The 19,198-nt window shown below is 39.5% G+C and overlaps 1 protein-coding gene across 1 annotated transcript in view; it reads right to left on the minus strand.

Annotated features, from left to right (window-relative positions):
• ap1m1 (adaptor related protein complex 1 subunit mu 1) overlaps positions 1-7,060 on the minus strand; it is a 28,953-nt gene extending 21,893 nt beyond the window's left edge. The window contains exons 1-3 of the mRNA XM_041802307.1: positions 6,877-7,060; positions 218-374; positions 7-74 (exon numbers count right to left, since the gene is read on the minus strand). Coding sequence (XP_041658241.1) covers positions 7-74; positions 218-374; positions 6,877-6,918 — 267 coding nt within the window. The 5' untranslated portion in view covers positions 6,919-7,060. The remainder of the gene's footprint in view (positions 1-6; positions 75-217; positions 375-6,876) is intronic.
• Positions 7,061-19,198: the final 12,138 nt, after the last annotated feature.

The raw sequence follows: 19,198 nt of genomic DNA on the forward strand, positions 1-19,198 counted from the left end.
TCCTACCTGGACAATTTTGTACAAGAAGGAGAAGACCAGCGAGACGCTAGCATTTTTTTTGGATGTTGCAACCACTGAAAAAATGTGGGTTAAGAATAACAGCAGCAATTTCTTAAAAGTTAAAACAGCACAAAACTGAAGCATAAATATAAAGTGCATTATCAAGCGCTGAAAGGCTGCATGGCTACAAACACAACAGGGTGAAAAATAAGGATACAGTAGAGATTATTGTGTTTGATCCACATGAATCGGACTCCTCCGTGGGCCAGGATTGGAGATAGTGTCCCCTCTTCCTCTTTGTCCATCAGAAGAGTCATGAAGTGCTCAATCTCTGACATGTCAACATCTCCCCGGTAATTCCGGCACACGAGGACCTGAAGAGAACACAAAATATTTGAGCAGATGCGACATTGTTATTGCAGTATAAAAAAAAGGTGCAGTGTCTTTGATAAACTTTAGTACAAAAAATGGTTATAGAGTCATAACACAGACAAAAAAAAAGGAAAATGTTGGTAGCCAGTTACCAACAGTGTTGTGGGAAACATAATCCATTAGGGGACATTTAACTAGAGTTGTTAGTTCTGCAATTTAGGTAATCCCTTATCTAGTTACTTTTTCAAAAAAGGTTATCAGATACTGGGGAAATTGTTGTATTGTATGACTAGTTCAAGATATCTGTCAGAGAGGACAATGTTTACTTTGAAGAAATATCCATGTTGTGTTGAATTTTTGGAAGATCAAAGAACATTTTTATGAGGAAATGTAAGATTAAGAGCCCATGCTTTGTTGATTTCACTGAAACAGCTGAATCTCCTTCTGTATGTCTCTGACTCTGTTCACTATCAGCTTGTTCACAAAACAAAGAGCTGCTCAGTTATCATATGTCTTATTCCTGTTATCAGGCTGCAGTTACAGATAATGGGCTATCAACTAGGCTTTGTCTAGTTATGACTAGGAAACAGCGCAGTCAATTCATCCAAAGGTAGATACAGAGGTCTGCACGGAGAATAGAATACGACATAAAAGTGATGGGAAAGAGGAAACAGCTGTCCCTTCAGGCCAGTTATGAACAACTGGTGGTGAGACCAGCCCAGAGGATCGTTTGTTACCTGTCCTCTGTTCCCCTAAATATGAGACGTTACCTTCAGGAGTATGCTATAGAGCTTTATGCCCGCTTTCCTTCCATCATCAGTCACACTGTTGAACAATAACCAAACAAGCAAACCTGACCCCTGTTAAATCAGCCCTTCCACAGTATTTCACATTAGTTTCAAATTCTTAAACAGTCAGGTCTTTGATTTCATATTATTCCATTTATATAAGATGTGTATTAGAGAGTCTACTTTTACAGTGGTTGACTGTGTTTTTTCACCACATGACTCACCTGCCACATGAAAACAGACTCTAATTTAGCAAAGATTACAGATACATTAGGCAATATTAGGTTTTGTGTGTAGGGGTGCACCGATCGATCAGCCAAAATCGGTGCAGATTTCCTTAATTTTAGGAGATCAGCGATCGACCGATCCTTGTAAATAAGATCATGGATAGGATCGGTTTCATATGTCTCTACCTACTAAAATGTGAAAAATGAAAGACTAAAGGAACTGATATAATTTAGTAGTTTGGACAGCAATGCTTTAAACTTTTCATTTATATTTGAGAGAACTACCTCTTGTGCAGTTAAAACAAGTTTGTATTGTTTCATGGGTATTGTTCAATGTTATTCAATAAAATAAGATTGGAACATTGAAGGTGTATGCTGTCAGAATGCTTGTGTGCGTAAATACACTAAAACCAATTATGATTCTGTCACGTTTGTCATTATTGTTCAAAGAGTTGGGTGTTTTCTCTGCACATAAACAATTTCCCTGCTAAGGACAAGAAGGTATATCTAAGATAATTTTATCCAATCCAGATAAAACCCCCAACCCCCTATGGGTTTAAGAGATTAGAAAATCTCTTAAACTCATATTTTATTCACAGTCCGACATCTTAAAAAGGAAAGTCTGGCAAGAAAAAACAAAAACTATTGAGCAGCTAGAATTCAATATCAGATATGAATAAAACAACATTCCTCTACTGAAACCCCAACAACTGGTCTCCTCACTTGCCAGATGTTTCCAGACTGTTAAAAAAACTCAGAGGATGCTACATAATGGTAAACATGGACCCTCCTTTTTTGAGATGTGTTACTGCCATCACATTTAAAATGAGCTAATATTTTTCATGAAATTGTAAAATGTCTGTGTTTCAACATCTGATATGTTGATTAGTTTCTATTCTGAATGAAATTAAGGGTTTATGAGATTTGCAAATCAAAGCATTCTGTTTATATTTACATTTTACACAGCACCCCAATTTTTCTGGAATTGGAGGTGTATGTACAGTTTTTGCTTATGCACTATTACCATCCATCCATCCATCCATCCATCCATCCATCCATCTTCTTCCGCTTATCAGAGGTCGGGTCACGGGGGCAGCAGCTTAAGCAGAGAAGCCCAGACTTCCCTCTCCCTGACCACTTTGTGCAGCTCTTCCCGGGGATCCCAAGGCATTCCCAGGCCAGCCGAGGGACATAGTCTCTCCAGCCTGTCTTCCCCTGGGCCTCCTCCTGGTGGGACCTGCCTGGAACACCTTACCAGGGAGGCGTCCAGGAGGCATCCAGACTAGATGCCGAGCCACCTCATCTGGCTCCTCTCAACATGGAGGAGCAGCAGCTCTACTCTGAGTCCCTCCGAGCTCCTCACCCTATCTCAAAGGGAGAGCCCAGCCACCCTGCTGAGAAAACTGATTTCAGTCTGTATCCGCGATCTCATTCTTTCAGTCACTACCCACAGCTTGTGACCGAAAGGTGAGGGTAGGAACGTAGCTCGACCAGAAAATCGAGAGCTTCGCCTTTCAACTCAGCTCTTTCTTCACCATGACAGCCCAATGCAGAGACGCATCACTGCCGACACCGCACCGTTCCACCTGTCAATCTCCTGCTCCATTCTTCCCTCACTTGTGAACAAGACCCCAAGATACTTGAACTCCTCCACTTAGGACAGGACCTCATTCCCAACCTGGAGAGGGCATTCCACCCTTTTCCAACTGAGGACCATGGCCTCAGATTTGGAGGTGCTGATTCTCATCCCAGCCGCTTCACACTCGGTTGCAAACTGTTCCAGTGAGAGCTGAAGGTCGCAGTCTGATGAAGATAACAGAACCACATCATCTGCAAAAAGCAGAGACCTAATCCTGAGGCCACCAAACCGGACCCCCTCAACACCCTGGGAGCGCCTAGAAATTCTGTCCATGAAACCGCGGATAAAGGGCAGCCCTAGCAGAGTCCAACCCTCACCGGAAACAAGTCCGACTTACTTCCGGGAATGCAGACCAAGCTCTGACACCCGTTGGACAGGAACCAAACAGCCCTTATCAGGGGGTCCAGTACCCCATACAGGGACATGGTAGAATGCCTTCTCCAGGTCCACAAAACACATGCAGACTGGTTGGGCAAACACCCATGCACCCCCAGGACCCTACCGAGAGTGTAGAGCTGGTCCGCTGTTCCATGACCACAATACCACATTGCTCCTCCTGAATCCAGGGTTCAACTATCCAACGGACCCTCCTCTCCAGGACCCCTGAATAGACCTTACCAGGGAGGCTGAGAAGTGTGATCCCCTTATTGTTGGAACACACCCTCCAGTCCCCCTTCTTAAAGAGGGGAACCACCACCCCAGTCTGCCAGTCCAGGGGCACTGTCCCTAATGTCCACGTGATGTTGCAAAGGCGTGTCAACCAAGACAGCCCCACAACATCCAGAGCCTTGAGGAACTCAGGGTGGATCTCATCCATCCCCGAGGCCCTGCCACCGAGGAGCTTTTTTAGCCACCTTGGCGACCTCAGCCCCAGAGATAGGAGAGCCATCTATATATGCACCATTACCAGCAAAAAAGTAGTAGAGCTGTCCGGCATTATCAGATTGATATCAGTATCGGCAGATATGAAAACCTCTGCAGATATTTATAACTGATACTGTGGCTAAGGGGAAGACGGATTATCAGCCAGGCCGACTAAGGATGCTGATAGTTGCCATTTAGCCGATTATCGTTATCAGCATTTTATTTTACCAATAATCAGCCAAAATCGGTTACTTCAAAGGTGTGCTTCTCCAGCTCCACTGCAAGGCTGGTTTGTTTTCACTTTCTACAGACCCATCTAAAGTCTTGTCCACCACACTGTCTGACTGGCTTCATGTCACACAACTACCAGACAATCAACACTGAATCCTGGGTGGCACTGACACAAGAACTGTCAGCATCACTTCCTGAACACTGTTGCTGTGAGCTGTTTCTTGTGCTGACAGCGCAGGTGCTATATTGTTTGTTTTCTTTACATTTTTGAACATGCAGTTTTACTTCTGCTGCATTACATACACCTTGTTTGTCATAACAAGTGTATATCGATTATCAGTCATATGCACTACTAATAATGCGTGTAGACATTGGCCTTGGAAACCAGTATCAGTAAGCCCTTACTTTTGGCTATAAAGACCTGCTTATATCAACCGCAACTATTGTGTGTATGAACAAATAAGTTAATGGAGTTTTAAGCTGGACCAACAGACCTATGTCTGCTTAAGTTTTTTCTTCAGTCTTCATCATCCCTTACACATTAAAGAGTGTTTAAAATACTGCAATTTGTCAGTTTGTTCACCCTTAAACTTTGAATTGTGTGTTTTAAATGTTGTAGTTCTGGGTATTAATAATATATAATACAGTATATAGTATATATAAAATATATATATAATCTCATATGTCCACCTGCTCTTTCTGGACTTCACCTCTGCCTTCAACACTATCATCCCACAGACCCTGGCGCAGAAACTGGCAACCCTAGGGCTGAGTCCCTCACTGGGGAACTGGGTCCTGGACTTTCTGACCAACAGACCACAGACTGTCAGGATCCACAACACCGTCTCCTCGTCCATCACCCTCAGCACTGGCTCCCCCCAGGGCTGTGTGCTGAGGCCCCTCGTGTTCACTCTGCTAACATATGACTGCTCTGCAAAACACCCAGCCTGTCATATAGTGAAGTTCGCGGGCGACACGACAGTTGTGGGATGCATCACCAACAACGACGAGTCCAAATACAGAGAGGAGGTGGAACACCTGGTGGATTGGTGCGGAGAGAACAACCTCCGCATCAACGTAAAAAAAAACTAAGGAGATGGTCGTTGACTTCAGGAGGAACAGACATCCCCCTCATCCCCTGCACATTGGACGAGCAGCCGTGGAAGCGGTCTCCAGCTCCAGGTACCTGGGTGTTTATCTGACCGAGGACCTTACCTGGACTCACAACGCCTCCTGCCTGATTAAGAAGGCCCACCAGCGGCTCTACTTCCTTAGGAAACTGCAGCGCGCTGGACTAGGGAGCTCCGTCCTGAGGAGCTTCTATCGATGTGTGGTGGAGAGCATCCTCAGCACCAGCATTATCATGTGGCACGGCAGCTGCTCCACTGCAGAGAGGAAGGCTCTGCAGAGGGTGGTGAAGGCTGCACAGAGGACTGTGGGGAGCGGCCTACCCACCACCACAAGCATTTACAGGATGAGATGCAGAAAGAGGGCCACCTGCATCATGACAGACCCCACTCATCCTGCACATACACTTTTTGACCCTCTCCCCTCTGGCAGGCGGCTACGGAGTATTCGGAGCAAGACCACCAGTCTCAGGAACAGCCTCTTCCTGGAAGCTGTTAGACTGTTGAACTCGAGCGGTGCTCTGTAGCCCCCACACACATATCTGCACTATGATCACTTCCAGTTGCTGGACTTCCTCACATATCTAGAAGTGTTAAATTTGGCTGCCTTAGTTTTAGTTTTACTTTGTACTTATACTTGTATTTTGATATTTATATATTTATGGCTGTCAAACCTATTTTTTCATATTGTTTTCTTAAATATTTATTGGGCTTAAAAACAGGACCTTGAGGGTAAAATTTCGTGCTTTCCACGTGTAAATGTGTGCTAGTATGACAATAAAACTTTTTGAATCTTGAATTCACTATACTTAAACATTAGGATCATTGTCAGTTAAATTCATTTGTAAATATTCACATATAGGATATAAGCAAAAATCCAACATTGTGCATCCTTAATATTAGTGTTAATGGCAAAAATCTTGCAAAGTAAAAAGGTACTTCTGAAAGAATTTGTGCCCAGCATTAGTTAAAGACATTGTATAGTTAAAAATGCATCATATGGTCATTGTTCTCTCATTTACCATCTATCAGGAAATACAAATTCAGGCAAAACCATTAGAAAAGTTAGACACAACGTACTACATAATTTGTGATACAAAAAGGTTACTCTGACATAATACTTGAGTTAGCTTAACCATTTCCATTAACCATAACACAGAGATGTGCTTTTGAATTTCGTTATTTTGCTGTAATATTCAATTTCATGCAACAAAGTTCATAACTTTAAAACCGAATTTATCACCACTACAGCTTGAAAGTACGTGCAACGCCTTGTTATTAAGTTATAAGTCAGGAAACTAAGGAAATTTAACGACAGTTTTGTTAACCTCTGTACATCTCCTGCTGCTAACAGCTGGTGACCTGTTTAATAGCATTCTACCTTTATTTCCCCCTATCGTTACGTGGCCTATATTTTTAACTTTTACACAATTTATGAGACCAAACCAATCTTTCAGGTCCAAAACATGATTTTAAATTCAAAGCTAAACCCTTAATACATCATATCAGAGGGTTTCGTTACTTTAGCTAACCAGCTGCAGATTGAGCCACATCATAATCTGTCAGCTAAGAATGTGTTTGCCAAGCTAACGTTAGCTTAGCAGCGCAGCATCAGTGCATTATCTTACCTTTCCTTTCAAATCCAAGACATACACCGCACTCGCAGACATCTTGAACTAATTTATTCGAGCTTAGTTCAGCTCGTTATCACTGCCTGGTTGATATTATCTGATAATAACTGGTTAACGGCTAACATTAAAGCACAGACATTCATTCATAATACTGAAAAGAGAAACCCTTCCCTTTTTTGTCGCACCAGCCATGGAAACAACGAGCGCCCCCTGCCGAGCAGGAGGATGTATTAATGGCAGAATGATGGATGAGCGCGATTCTCTATGGTATTGATTGTATAAATGCGATATATAGTTCAGAATTTGGCACATTGGCATAAAGAATAGATAAATAGAGAATATACGTTTCATTTGAGGACTTTCTTTACCTGAAATACTATTTGTTATCATTTTACTTTGATTAATGAAATAAAATATAATCAGAAACAATATTTTACATAGAAAATTACATATGAATGATACAGAGCATTTAATTAAAAAATATATTTTTTCAAAGAATGATGTTCATTTTTGACAGCAATGTACGTCTTTATGTGAGTCGTGGTGAGGCTCAGCTTTCTTAGATATGTTCAGGGAGTGTTGGAGGAAAAAGGTTGATAACTGCTGGCCTTGAGGTGTTAAAACATTAGGATGAGGTGAGTCTGAGATGTGATGCTCTCCTGAGGTGATGTGCAAGTACTGCTGAGTATTTAAGTGTATATTTTGTAGCTTAAGTTTGTGTATGTTTGATAGATTTGTTGCTCTTTAAATTGAAATGTGCTGTTCACTGACTATAATAACATTTAGAAAACAAGGAGGGGCTAATATCGGTCTTAATCTGGGGCCTTGAGATTTCAAAACCGCCCCTGAAGGTGCAACTGTAAAATCATAATCACCTAAAAACGCTAGAAACTGTTACAAGGAACATTTAGTCTCAGCAAACTAAGCATCATTCAAAGCTTTGCTAAGCACACATGGTACAAGTAACTAATATTAAATATTTATTTAATCAAAATCTCATTCCATATCTCTGGGCTCCTTGCTATAGGTCAATGCTCCCACTGCTTCAAGAAAATTTATGAGATCTGGCACTGATGTTGGCAGATAAAACCTGGTATGAGGCCTCTGTTTAAGCCTTTAAAAATTTCCCAACAAAAGGAGTCAAATTTCTTCTATAAAACTCAGTTTATACACATTGATTTTGACACATAACAGGGGAGGGTCTTCAGGATGCTGACTCCACAAAGTTGAGGAACATGATAGAACCCTGAACTGAAATACAGAAGTGTAACAACGATACATTATAGGAAATCTGTTATAGGAAATTCTGTAAATGTTACCCTCCCTTTTATCTATCTATCTATCTATCTATCTATCTATCTATCTATCTATCTATCTATCTATCTAACTGCTTTCTATTTTGTTGCAATAATCATATTAAAACAAGTTTATAAAACAATAAATATATTTAAAATGGTTGTACTTTAATCTATTACAACTAGTGAGCAGGCTTTTATATCTTCTCTATTGGCCCCTTGCAGTGAATCAGACACAATCCCACCCTCATTATGCATTTCTATTGTAGTTGTGCAAACATGTGTGTCTAATTTGAACTCATTGTAACCCATTCTTTTCATTCAGCTGCACTTCATTAGTGCACAACTTCATTGTCTTTAAGCTCCATCCTAACTTAATACTAAAACTTAAACTTCATCACCTCACTGAGCATTAATGCTGTTGTGTTGGCTTTAGACAGCAGCTAAGCAACAAGAAATGACATCATTGGAGGTAAAAAGACCCCTGAAACACAAGACAAAGTCATGCTGCTTCATTAAGCTATAAATATTCCTCTTATTAATATGTCAGTGAAGGATAATACACAAAGCTACTTGAGTAATTATTGCGGTAGTACGGGCTTAGCAGTAAATTAACGTGGGTTTAAGTGCTTGATCAAGAACACAAACTTGAACAGCTGCTACGTTTCACAGTGTAGATAAGGATATGGAGTGATGACAAAGTGGGAAATACAACCAAACATTTTATGAGGGGAGTTTATGAGAGATGCAGTTTTAAAAGCGTGCCTAAAAAGTCAAACAAAAGTGGCAGAAAAATAGGTGTTTAAATACTGGAAACTGACAAGCAAGGGTTCTCCTCCCTTTTGGATCTGCACCCGTTTGGTGTTTCAACGCTGAACTCGTGCACAACAACTGTGCCTCATCAAAGTAACACATCTCAGATCCTTTGGCCTGTAAGATGAAGTCTAGACATTGTCAGAAGTCATAGATACAAGTAGGCTGAGTTACAGAGCCAAATATAACAGATTGCCACTTCCCTCAGAGACTCCCATACTCTATAGACTGTACAGCATGTGTGTGCGGCTGTGGTGGGGGAAATCTGTGGATGTGGTTGGGTAGTTAATAAACATGTTTGTGCAGAAGCCTCAGAGCTGAACAGGCCTGATGACGTATGTAGCTGTGTCGCTGAACAGGCTTGTTTGTACAGACTGTGAGTCAGTGTATCACACAGGTGTTACGCACTTTTATGTGCAGGTGTTGCCACTGCAGATTTTGGAATTTGAGACTTTCAGTTTTCTCTCCTGCGTAAGCAACAAACACGTGAAAAATCCTTATCATGCATTATTAACTGAAGCATTGGCATCCACATCTAGCTGGTAATTAAGGTTGTCAGTTTTTCTTAACTCTTTCATTACCATGAGTTTTAAAACAATACAACCTGTTTTGATGATTGTTAATTTGAAAAAGTACCAAACTTTTGACCTCTTTCAAAAGAAGGGAGGCAGGGAAGAAAAAATACCTGAAAAATTGCAGGCAAACTCCCAGACATGTCTAACTTGTCAAAATAATTGGCAATATTGGCAGCATTTTAACCTTGATAATATTATTGTGCATTTATTACACACTGATTGTAATGGATAGGGCCAAAGGCATTATGTTTACAGGTTTGTTTGTCTGGGATAAAGGTCACAGTATTAATGCACCAAGTACACTCCTTAGAGGTCATAGGTCATGGGTCAAAGATGAAGGTAAATAGGTCTCATGTTCACTCCTTTCTTTACAGGCCATTCATATGAACATCTCAAGACTCATTCAAGGTTTCTTTCCTTGCAGTAATGTCCACTCTGACAGATTTTAGAGGTCAAAAGTCAAGGTACTTGGGCCTCATGTTCACCCTTTGAATTTTTCAACACTGTCTGCTTACAGAAAAAAGCTCTTCATCCATCAAAATACCAGCACAGCCAGCGTAACTTACACAACTCCATTAGTTGCATGAGCTACATAGATGATGCAGCTCTGTAGCTTAGGTAGCTAAAGCTAAGCTCACAAAAACAGCTACATAAGCTACCTATTTACAATATCTGCACAGCTAAATTAGCTTTAGCTATGTTTGCTTATGCTCACATTGCTAAAGTTAACCAAGCTATAGAAAACATAGCTATGTAGCCAAAGCTAAACTCACAAAGCAGCTATGTAATCCATGTAGGTACTGTATGTTATCTGCATAGTTAAGTACTCCCACCACCAGGACAAAGCACCGGACCTTGGGGGACCGAGCCTTCGCTGCAGCCACCCCCACCCTATGGAACTCACTCCCACAAAACATCAGAAACTCTGATTCAATACAAAACATCAAATCACTACTCAAAACTCACCTGTTCAAACTTGCATTTTCTTGAGCCCCTTTGTTCTTTTGTTTTGTTTTGTTTGTGAAGCGTCTTTGAGTGTCCAAAAAAGCGCCATATAAGTGTGATGTATTATTATTATTATTATCATTAATTAAGCTTTAGCTACATTTATTAAAGCTCATGTTGCTAAAGTGAAACAAGTAATAGATAACATAGCTATGTAGCTACAAGGCTAATGCTAAGCTAACAAAGCAGCTCACAAAGAAGCTATGTAAACTATGAAGGTACATTATCTGCACAGCAAATTAGTTTAACTACCTTTGCTAAAGTTCATGTTGCTTAGTGATAGATAATGTCGCTACATTGCTATGTAGGTAACATAGCTGAAGCTAAGCTCACAAAGCAGTTACATAAGCTACATATATATATATACCTGAACTGGGTATCTAAGTAAGCTTTAGCTATGTTTACTAAAGCTCACATTGCTAAAGCTAACATAGCTATAGATAACGAAGCTCACAAAGTAGCTACGTAAACTACATGGGTACGTTGTTTATGTAGCCATGTTAGCTTTGGCTACATTTGCTAAAGCTAATGTTGCTAAAGCTAACTTAGTTAGATAGGCTTATGTAGTAACTTTAATTATGTAGCTAGCATAGCTATGTTAGCTTTCACTTCACTAACAAAGCTAAAAAAGCCACTGTTCATGTAAATACTTCCTTAAGATTATTCCAGCCATGTATTGTCCCCAGATGATGCTATCCCTGTCTCTTTCCGGGTGAAAATGATTAATTTAAATGAATACAAAAATTGGGAAAGATGTCATACTTATTGACTTTAAAGCTTAAAAAGGAAACCCATACAGTTTATTGGCTACTACAATCAAAGATCCAGTGGCCTGTGAGGTAAACATAAAAATGCTGACATTTCTGAACAGGATTTTGCATGATAACATCTCTCCATCAAACTAAATAAAGGAGCCTAGCCTGTGATCAGATATCATAAACAGACATCACATAGTTTTTATCTGTACTTCAACCATGTTATCAGTGTTGGAAACTTAACTTAACTTTTGAAACGTTAATACATTTATGAATGTGTGAGGAATCTGTTAACAGGCAGGCGGACTACAGATCCTTCTGTCACGGAGGGATCATTGGCTTAGACTAACTAGGAACACAACACCGGTCCCACGTCTGACCACTTTAGTCCTCTCTAGTTACAGCTTGAAACCACAGAGCACATCTTTTACAGTCCTTTGCCCTTAGAGAACAACAGCATATCCTAAATTGTGTTCTTTTAGTAGTCTTAAGTACAAAACCCTATGTAATAGAGCTGAATCACATTGCTAACACTGTTTTCTAATCTAGTGTCATTCATTCTCAGGGCTTGTTTTCATCGTAATGAAGCTGTGGCTGCTCTGGGGAGAGGTAAATGACATTTGACTACTCTCCTCAATGAGATTTCTATAACACTACCACGCAAGCCCTTCTTGACCCATCACTGTCCTTTCACTGTCCAGCTATTGCACACCTTGTGGGGGCAGGTGATAGTTGTAGTTGATGATTAAATACAAGAAAAGGACATATATTGGGTGTCTACTTCTACTTGTAGTTGAAACTGCAGGTGTCGTGACAGCCCTAGTTTGTGTGACATCAGACCCTCAGAGCGACTAAAAGGGTTCTCCTCTGTCCTCTTCAAGCATTCATACACACTCTAATCTGTTCCACCATTCCCATGGCTTTGTGATTTATACTTAGCAGGACTCTGACTCTTCTCCCTAGGCGATCCTGTGGCTTTTGGGGGAGTTTTTACCATACAAGGAGAAGAGGAGTTTAGCTTGGTTTCCTGTGGGAGGTTTCTGATTTCTCTCACTCCGCATCTGATTCACTCTGCCTCTATTTCTCTGTCTCTCACCACCTCCTCCTCCTTCTCTCCCTCTCCCTCTCTCTCTCTCTCTCTCTCTCTCCTCCTCTGGTTCCTCTCCAGGCCTCTTTACCTCTCACTGTTCAGCCTAAACAAGTCAAAGAATTTTGATATTAAAAGAAAACACCATCAAAACACTCCCAAAATCAATAGAAGTTAAGTTAAATTGTCACATTTGTATCTGAGCTATGTGTTATCATAACACTGCACACAGCTAGCGTCCTGACAGACCAAATAAGGCACACAGTCCCCGCTCTTTATCATTACAGGACATGATGTAAGCTTGTTTAAGCTATCAAACTGCCACCACTTTTGTAAACTTAGGCCAAAAAAGGACTTAAGCTCCACTCCCCTGCTAGACACTATTCTGTTAGTCCTTCAACAGAACTGTTGGTCTAACTCTTAAAAAAAGGGGAAAGATTTGTTGATCAGCATATTTTGCTTTTATACTGCAAATAAAACATTTTACAGCACACATCAAAGCTAAATGCTAACATTCCCAGGGCTTTCATGATGTCAGAATTTCAAACCTTGATGCACTATTGGAAAAAATCAAACATAGACTAGAGTCCTTAATGGGACTCTTTTCTGACCATTACCGCTGCTCCTGCAACAGGTGTTTCAAATCCTGCCTATATCCCACATGGATTCTGATAATCCATGTTAAATATTCAAAATAGCAGAAAATGCATTTAATTTAAGTCATACAGAGGTGAACTTTTTACTGATCTCTATAAAGTTTGTGCGTTGTAAATACTGCAGCACACTTCCATCAGCTCTTGCAGACAGTAGGCTAATCTTTACTCTATGCCGTGCTCAGGGGTGTGGCACAGTGGGGAAAAGGAATACTAATTACCTGGGCCCCGAGTAGTGGGGGGCCCTTGAAAGCCTGGAATGAAAAGTGTGGTTTTACTTGTTTTTTGTTTTTTTCTTAGTAATTATCATCATTGTTGAATCAAAGCCACTAAATTAATTGACCAACAGACTGAAATTTGAATCAAATAGAGTAAAATAAACTTTTGGAGGCCCCTGCTCCTCCCCTCAAAAAAGTCAAAATGGTTTAGTCCAACCCTAGCGCTGCGCAGCAGAGCAAGCCTGGAGAAGAAAGAAGGGATAGAGAGCAAGATGAGGAAGATGGAGGAGGAGAAAGGAAGGAAAATTAAGGTTTTTTTTTCTGAGGGCTGTGAATAGGAGGAGAGGTTCATAAAGAACCAAAAGTGATGAAGAAATACATATGCATTATTGTATGTATTTTCCTACCGTAGAGGTTAGAAAGCTAAAATGGTATATGGTGTCATTCTTTGAGAAGTGGCTAATTAACACATTATATAATGTGAGGGAAATAATACAAATGATTTTAATCCATTGTAAAAATATTACTCATTGATACAGGGGAATTATAACCTGACACGCCAGATGGATTTGTTTCACACAACCATGTGGGAAAGCTTCTATAGAAAGCGTTTGGAAAAAGGCAGAGGCTTTGAAGAAAACTTGGAGTGTGTTTGGATGAACATTCTGTCTGTCACAGCTCCACATGCCAATCAGAGCAACAAAACATGTGACGTAGCTTCTATCGAGCTGCGCGTGCGCAGTTATCAGGGAGTAACGCAAAACATGGCGACTACAGACATGTAAGTATTCAACTTTTGTTGTTTTTTAAAAAGAAAACAACTCACTGATGTTCTTTGTTCTTCTTTTAACGAAGAATTGTTGTCAAGTTCTGATAAAACTTACGCTTTAGCAGCATCCATGCTAAGCTCTTCTGCCATAATTGCATCGGCCTCTTGTCGCTGCTTGTTTACGTCACAACTCTGCTGCACCTGAAAGTACTGGCACATCCATCTGCTTTACAATGTTAGGGAAATTATAGATAAAAAATACATTAAAGCGCATGGATATCTGTAAAATTGCACAACATTTTTGCGTGGCTAGCCAGCTAAGGGGGCCCTGGGTAATTTTCTTTGCAGGGACCCAGTGTTTCCATCTTTTGAGTGTGTCTAAGAACGAAGGTCGTCTCTTCTTTGGCATTGTGGTGAAATGAGCATATGTGTTGTACAGGGTTGTGATGTGATGGGGGATGGTGATGGGGGAAAACTGAAGCCACAGGTGCAACAATTTAAAAACATTTTATAGAATATCTATATATATTGATGATTTTGTTAAGGCACCAGTACATCCAAGAAGCCTTCTGAGGGGAATCAAGGATGAGTGGAGCAATGGTGTGGCGTGCAAATCAACACAGACAGACATCCCCGCCAATAACAGCAGTAAGATATTGTTAATACCATGACAGCAAAAGTTTCTGTCCAAGGCACCTGAAAGAAATAGTTGTCATTTTCAAGCTCTAAAAATTGCAAGCAAATCCCTGCAGGCTGTCTGAACCTCACAAAACACAATAGCAGTGCTTTAGTGTTGAAACATTGAATGTGAATGTGCTGTATGCGTATGTGGGAAATATTAAGAAGAATGCTAATGTTTTGTGCAGTGTTTTGTATGCCTTCATACCAGCAATAGCTAAGGCCAGAGCATGAAGTTTTGGGGTTGTCAGTCTGTCTGTACACCCACCAAGACCAGTCATGTGTATGTGACACCTCAAGAATGCTTTAAGGATTTTCTTCTTTGCATTTTGCCAAACTTTGCACAGATGTCATCTCTGACTTAAGGATGAACTGATAAGATTGTAGAAATCAGGGATTAGATGTCAGGATCATTGTTCAAATATTACACAAATGTCCAATCTGATTGACTTCTGTTTTGCCGCCTTTAGGTCAAATGTCAAGAATACCTCAAACTTTGCACAAATAAACAATATGATTCTGACATGAGCTGATAAGAATTTAAAAGCCACAAGTCAAATATCAAGGTCATTGGGCCTCATATTTGCCCCTTGCTTATAAAAGAGACATCTCAAGTATATTTTGAAAGGGTTTTCTTCAAATATTGCCTAAAAGTTGACTGAGTTATGGAAAAACTGAATTGACTTTAGAGGTTGTAGGTCAGATGTCATGTCAGTGGGCCTTATGTTCATTCTTTTCTTGTGAACACTTCTTGATCTTCGGAACACTTTGAGGGATTTTCTTCAGACTTTGCTCACAGGTCATCTTTGACTCAACACTGTAAAACTGAACAATTGAGGGTTGTTAAAAAATGAGTTGTGTTAACTTAATCCAAAACAGCTATTTCAGCTCTATTTTTCTGAGTTGCTTGAACACATTTCTGTCTTTTATTAAACATTACTATTGTTTCTGTAATAATACTGAAATTATTTGACAATTGGCCTTTAATCTGCAGAGTTTTTAGAAAACCTTTGGGCATTAAACACTTTGCACAATGAGAGAAGTTACTGACTCAGTTAGACAAGTCCCGCCTATAGGAAGCAACTATCATATAAGGTGGATGGTATACTGAACATGATAGAAGAGGACGTTTAACTTGCTGTCACTTGTAGTCCCTTAAGCTAAACCACCTTGGGTGCCATTAATGTTCAGTATTAAAGAATTTGATAGAAATAAGGAAAATTGCAGCAGATGAAGAACCTGCAGCTTTATGAAAAGTACTTAAACACTTTCTTTGAGTTTGATTTAAACAGAATTTTTAAGAGTAGGAAAATGTCCACAGTGCAGAATGAGTGCATGTATGAGTAATGATTACTCCAAAAATCTATTTCCACAGCTTACAAACTTTGACGTAATCAGTTTCAACATTGTACAACCTGTTTCAACTTGTTTGGTTTTACAGTGAAGGGTAAACTGGTTAGATTTTGGAGGTAAAAGGTCAAATATCAATCTCAGCCGTTCTTCATGACCCACACATTTTTCTTTCTCTGTCAGGCAACTGTATACCTTATAAAGGCAGGTGGTAATTCTAGTTATCAATGATTTGGCATAGTTTTTTCATGAATGTATTTTTAATGTAATATTTCTGATATACACACCAGTACAGACAACCGTTCAATCTCCTCTCACTGTACACCTGCACTGAAGAAAAGGAAATGACGACCTACTTATAAGATTGCTTCAATTTGTAACAAGCAACTGATTTAAGTTTGTTCAACTCAAATTAACAAGCTGCCTTAAGTAAACTTGAGATGAATAAAGTTAAATCAATTGCTTGTAAAAAGTTGAAGTAATCTTTTTCAGTAGAGCCATGATTTTCCTTTTCAGTGTGCACAAGAATGAAAACAAAGGTTTACTTTTTGTGTTTGCATTCCCTCTGTTTTAAGTGCCTTGATAATGGGGTTTAAATAGCCCTCTATTTAGGCTGATGAACACACAATTGGATATGTTATAAAAAAGACTTCGACTAAATCAGATGCCAGAGGATCTCATCTACTCAGCATTTAAAGTATGTCTGAAATTGGACTTAATCGGAAAATTCTTATGACACATAAAGGGATCTTAGTGCCTCTATTTACCTTGAGATGCTTGGTATTTCACACACTTTAATTTCTTGGTTTTTTGCTCTGTGTAAGAGATGGCTTTTTTATCCCTAACTTATTTTTTTCCTGCATTTTTCACATTGGTTTTTGTGAGGTTTTCTTCTACAGCTCTTTGGCTAGCTTTTGTGGTTTTCTAAACAGGCAATATAAATGAATTTGGATTGGATTGGATCTACTCAGTAACAACAATACGAGGTATAGCTGTTAAATAATGAGACTGTGCTCATGAGGATAAAACCATAAGGTTCACAATCACACCAAGTGTTAAAGTCCCTGTAAAGTGAAATCTAAACTTTGTGTCTTCACACACTAGATATGTTGGAATAAGGCTGCTGTAAACATGTGAAAACATTGAGATCTATGTGTGACTGAATTTTTTATTTAGACCCTTAGAAAGTTGTTCATCTCTTTCCTGTCTTGGTTTAATTTGGACAGGGCTAAAATCTGAGACCATGACATTACCAGTCTTGATGGAGTATTTCCCCACCCCCTAATGCTCCAGTGATATAAAATCTGATGTCACTGCCTTCATTGAAGGCTAACAGCCAGTTACATGCTGTGTCTTTGTTTATTGTAAGGTAAATTTTCCACATCTATCAGCCACGGTGGGCTATGTTCATTAAAAGTATCATAACAGAGATTTGTAACAGAAAACAGTAAATTTAATTCCCAACTTCTGTCTCATTACTCTGGCCAGGGAGCTGTGCTCTGCACTGAAAGAAAGGCAATTGGCAGGTCTTTGAATTTACTAAGATTAAATGAGTTCATGTTATACAATAAAATCACATTCCTTATGTGAACATAGTTTAATCAAGTAGATGTAACATGTTAAAGAAGAATGTATAATTTACGTATTTGTTTTAAATTGACTGAAAGTGATTTAATCAAAAAACATAAAAGCAATATAAATGAGTTTGATCAACACCGGAAATGACACAGCCAATTCAGTGACTGCCAGGACATGCCATGGACAGTTCAGTGTGGTGGGTTGTGGTAAATAAAGGGGCACGCCCTTTATCAGGATTTGTTAACAGCGAAAGTCACGTAGCATTCTGGAATCACACAAGCTCCCTTTCCAAACGGAATAACTGAAAAAGTAAGTCAATAAAAGTATTGTGGCAATCCAGGAAGCAGTCACCTAGAGCAGGGACTGCTGGGATTGTTTTGTGTAAGGGAATTCACTCTTCTGATTTTCTATAATGTTCATGTTTCATTGTGGGGTTGTAATTGTGCATGTTTTGTTTGTTGGTTCATATTTTGGGGGGGGATGGTGTTTTTTCTAAGTGTTACACCATGAGTGAGAAGGTTAATGGTGCAGACTACGCTGTCTGTATATGCGCATAAATCCGTGTTACAAATAAATGATAACTGCTCATGGTCACTGTGTGAAGGCTTGTTGAACTCATTCAGTTTGTCTATGAGCCATTCCTCACCACGGCTTGCCACAATATATTTCTGCACTTGTTTTGTCATTGCCACTAGTGATGCACAGTTTGAAACAAAATATACGGTTTCTTTGCGCACTTAATCTACTGTGAAGAGAAGTTCCATTTGAAAATCCAACATCCTGGACATAATGAAATTACATTAGAATTACACAATTGATTGGAGCAATAGTAACTTGGAAATAATATGTTGATTCAACATGATTCCTTTAAACAGTCTAATTTGATTGAAACATTTTGGTCCAAAGAGTAATAGTTAGGTTGGGATAAGGAGAAAAGGAATGTTGGATCTACACATTTTGATTGTTTGGGACCGATGTACACATTAAAATTAAGTAGATTCAAAGAACTTTTTCTTTCAGTGTGATGAGAAGCATTTTTTAAAATTGGAGAAGATCAAATTCCCCATCGGTGGGCGTGGCTTCAGCTCATTCAACCGGCACGCCTACATCATCATAGAGCAGATTTTCTGCCTCATTTTTAATGATTTTGAAGCTAAATTTTTTAAACTTAGAGATGTCTATCATAACAGAAATTTGGCCTGATGGCTCATAATACAGTGTCCTGTCACAAAACAAACCCAAAATAAATGTATTTTTATCAATTTACAGGGACTTTAAGGGTTTGGTATTCATGAACAACAGCTGTAAGTTTCCAATAAGTGACGTCTTTATTTCACTGCAAGCTACTGATTGAAGTGCATGTGTTTTTGCTAAGTTATCAGAAAATGATTAGCTTAAAAGTTAAGAAACTTAACTTGAAATGTTTGGTAAAATTGAACAAAACAGCAGCTAAATCTTTTCATTTATTAACTGAGGTGTATGGGGAAAACTGCATGTCATGTTCACATGTGTCTGAATAGCACGAAAGATTTAAAGAAGGCAG

The sequence above is a fragment of the Cheilinus undulatus genome, linkage group 13, assembly GCF_018320785.1.
Source record: "Cheilinus undulatus linkage group 13, ASM1832078v1, whole genome shotgun sequence".
NCBI lineage: Eukaryota > Metazoa > Chordata > Actinopteri > Labriformes > Labridae > Cheilinus > Cheilinus undulatus.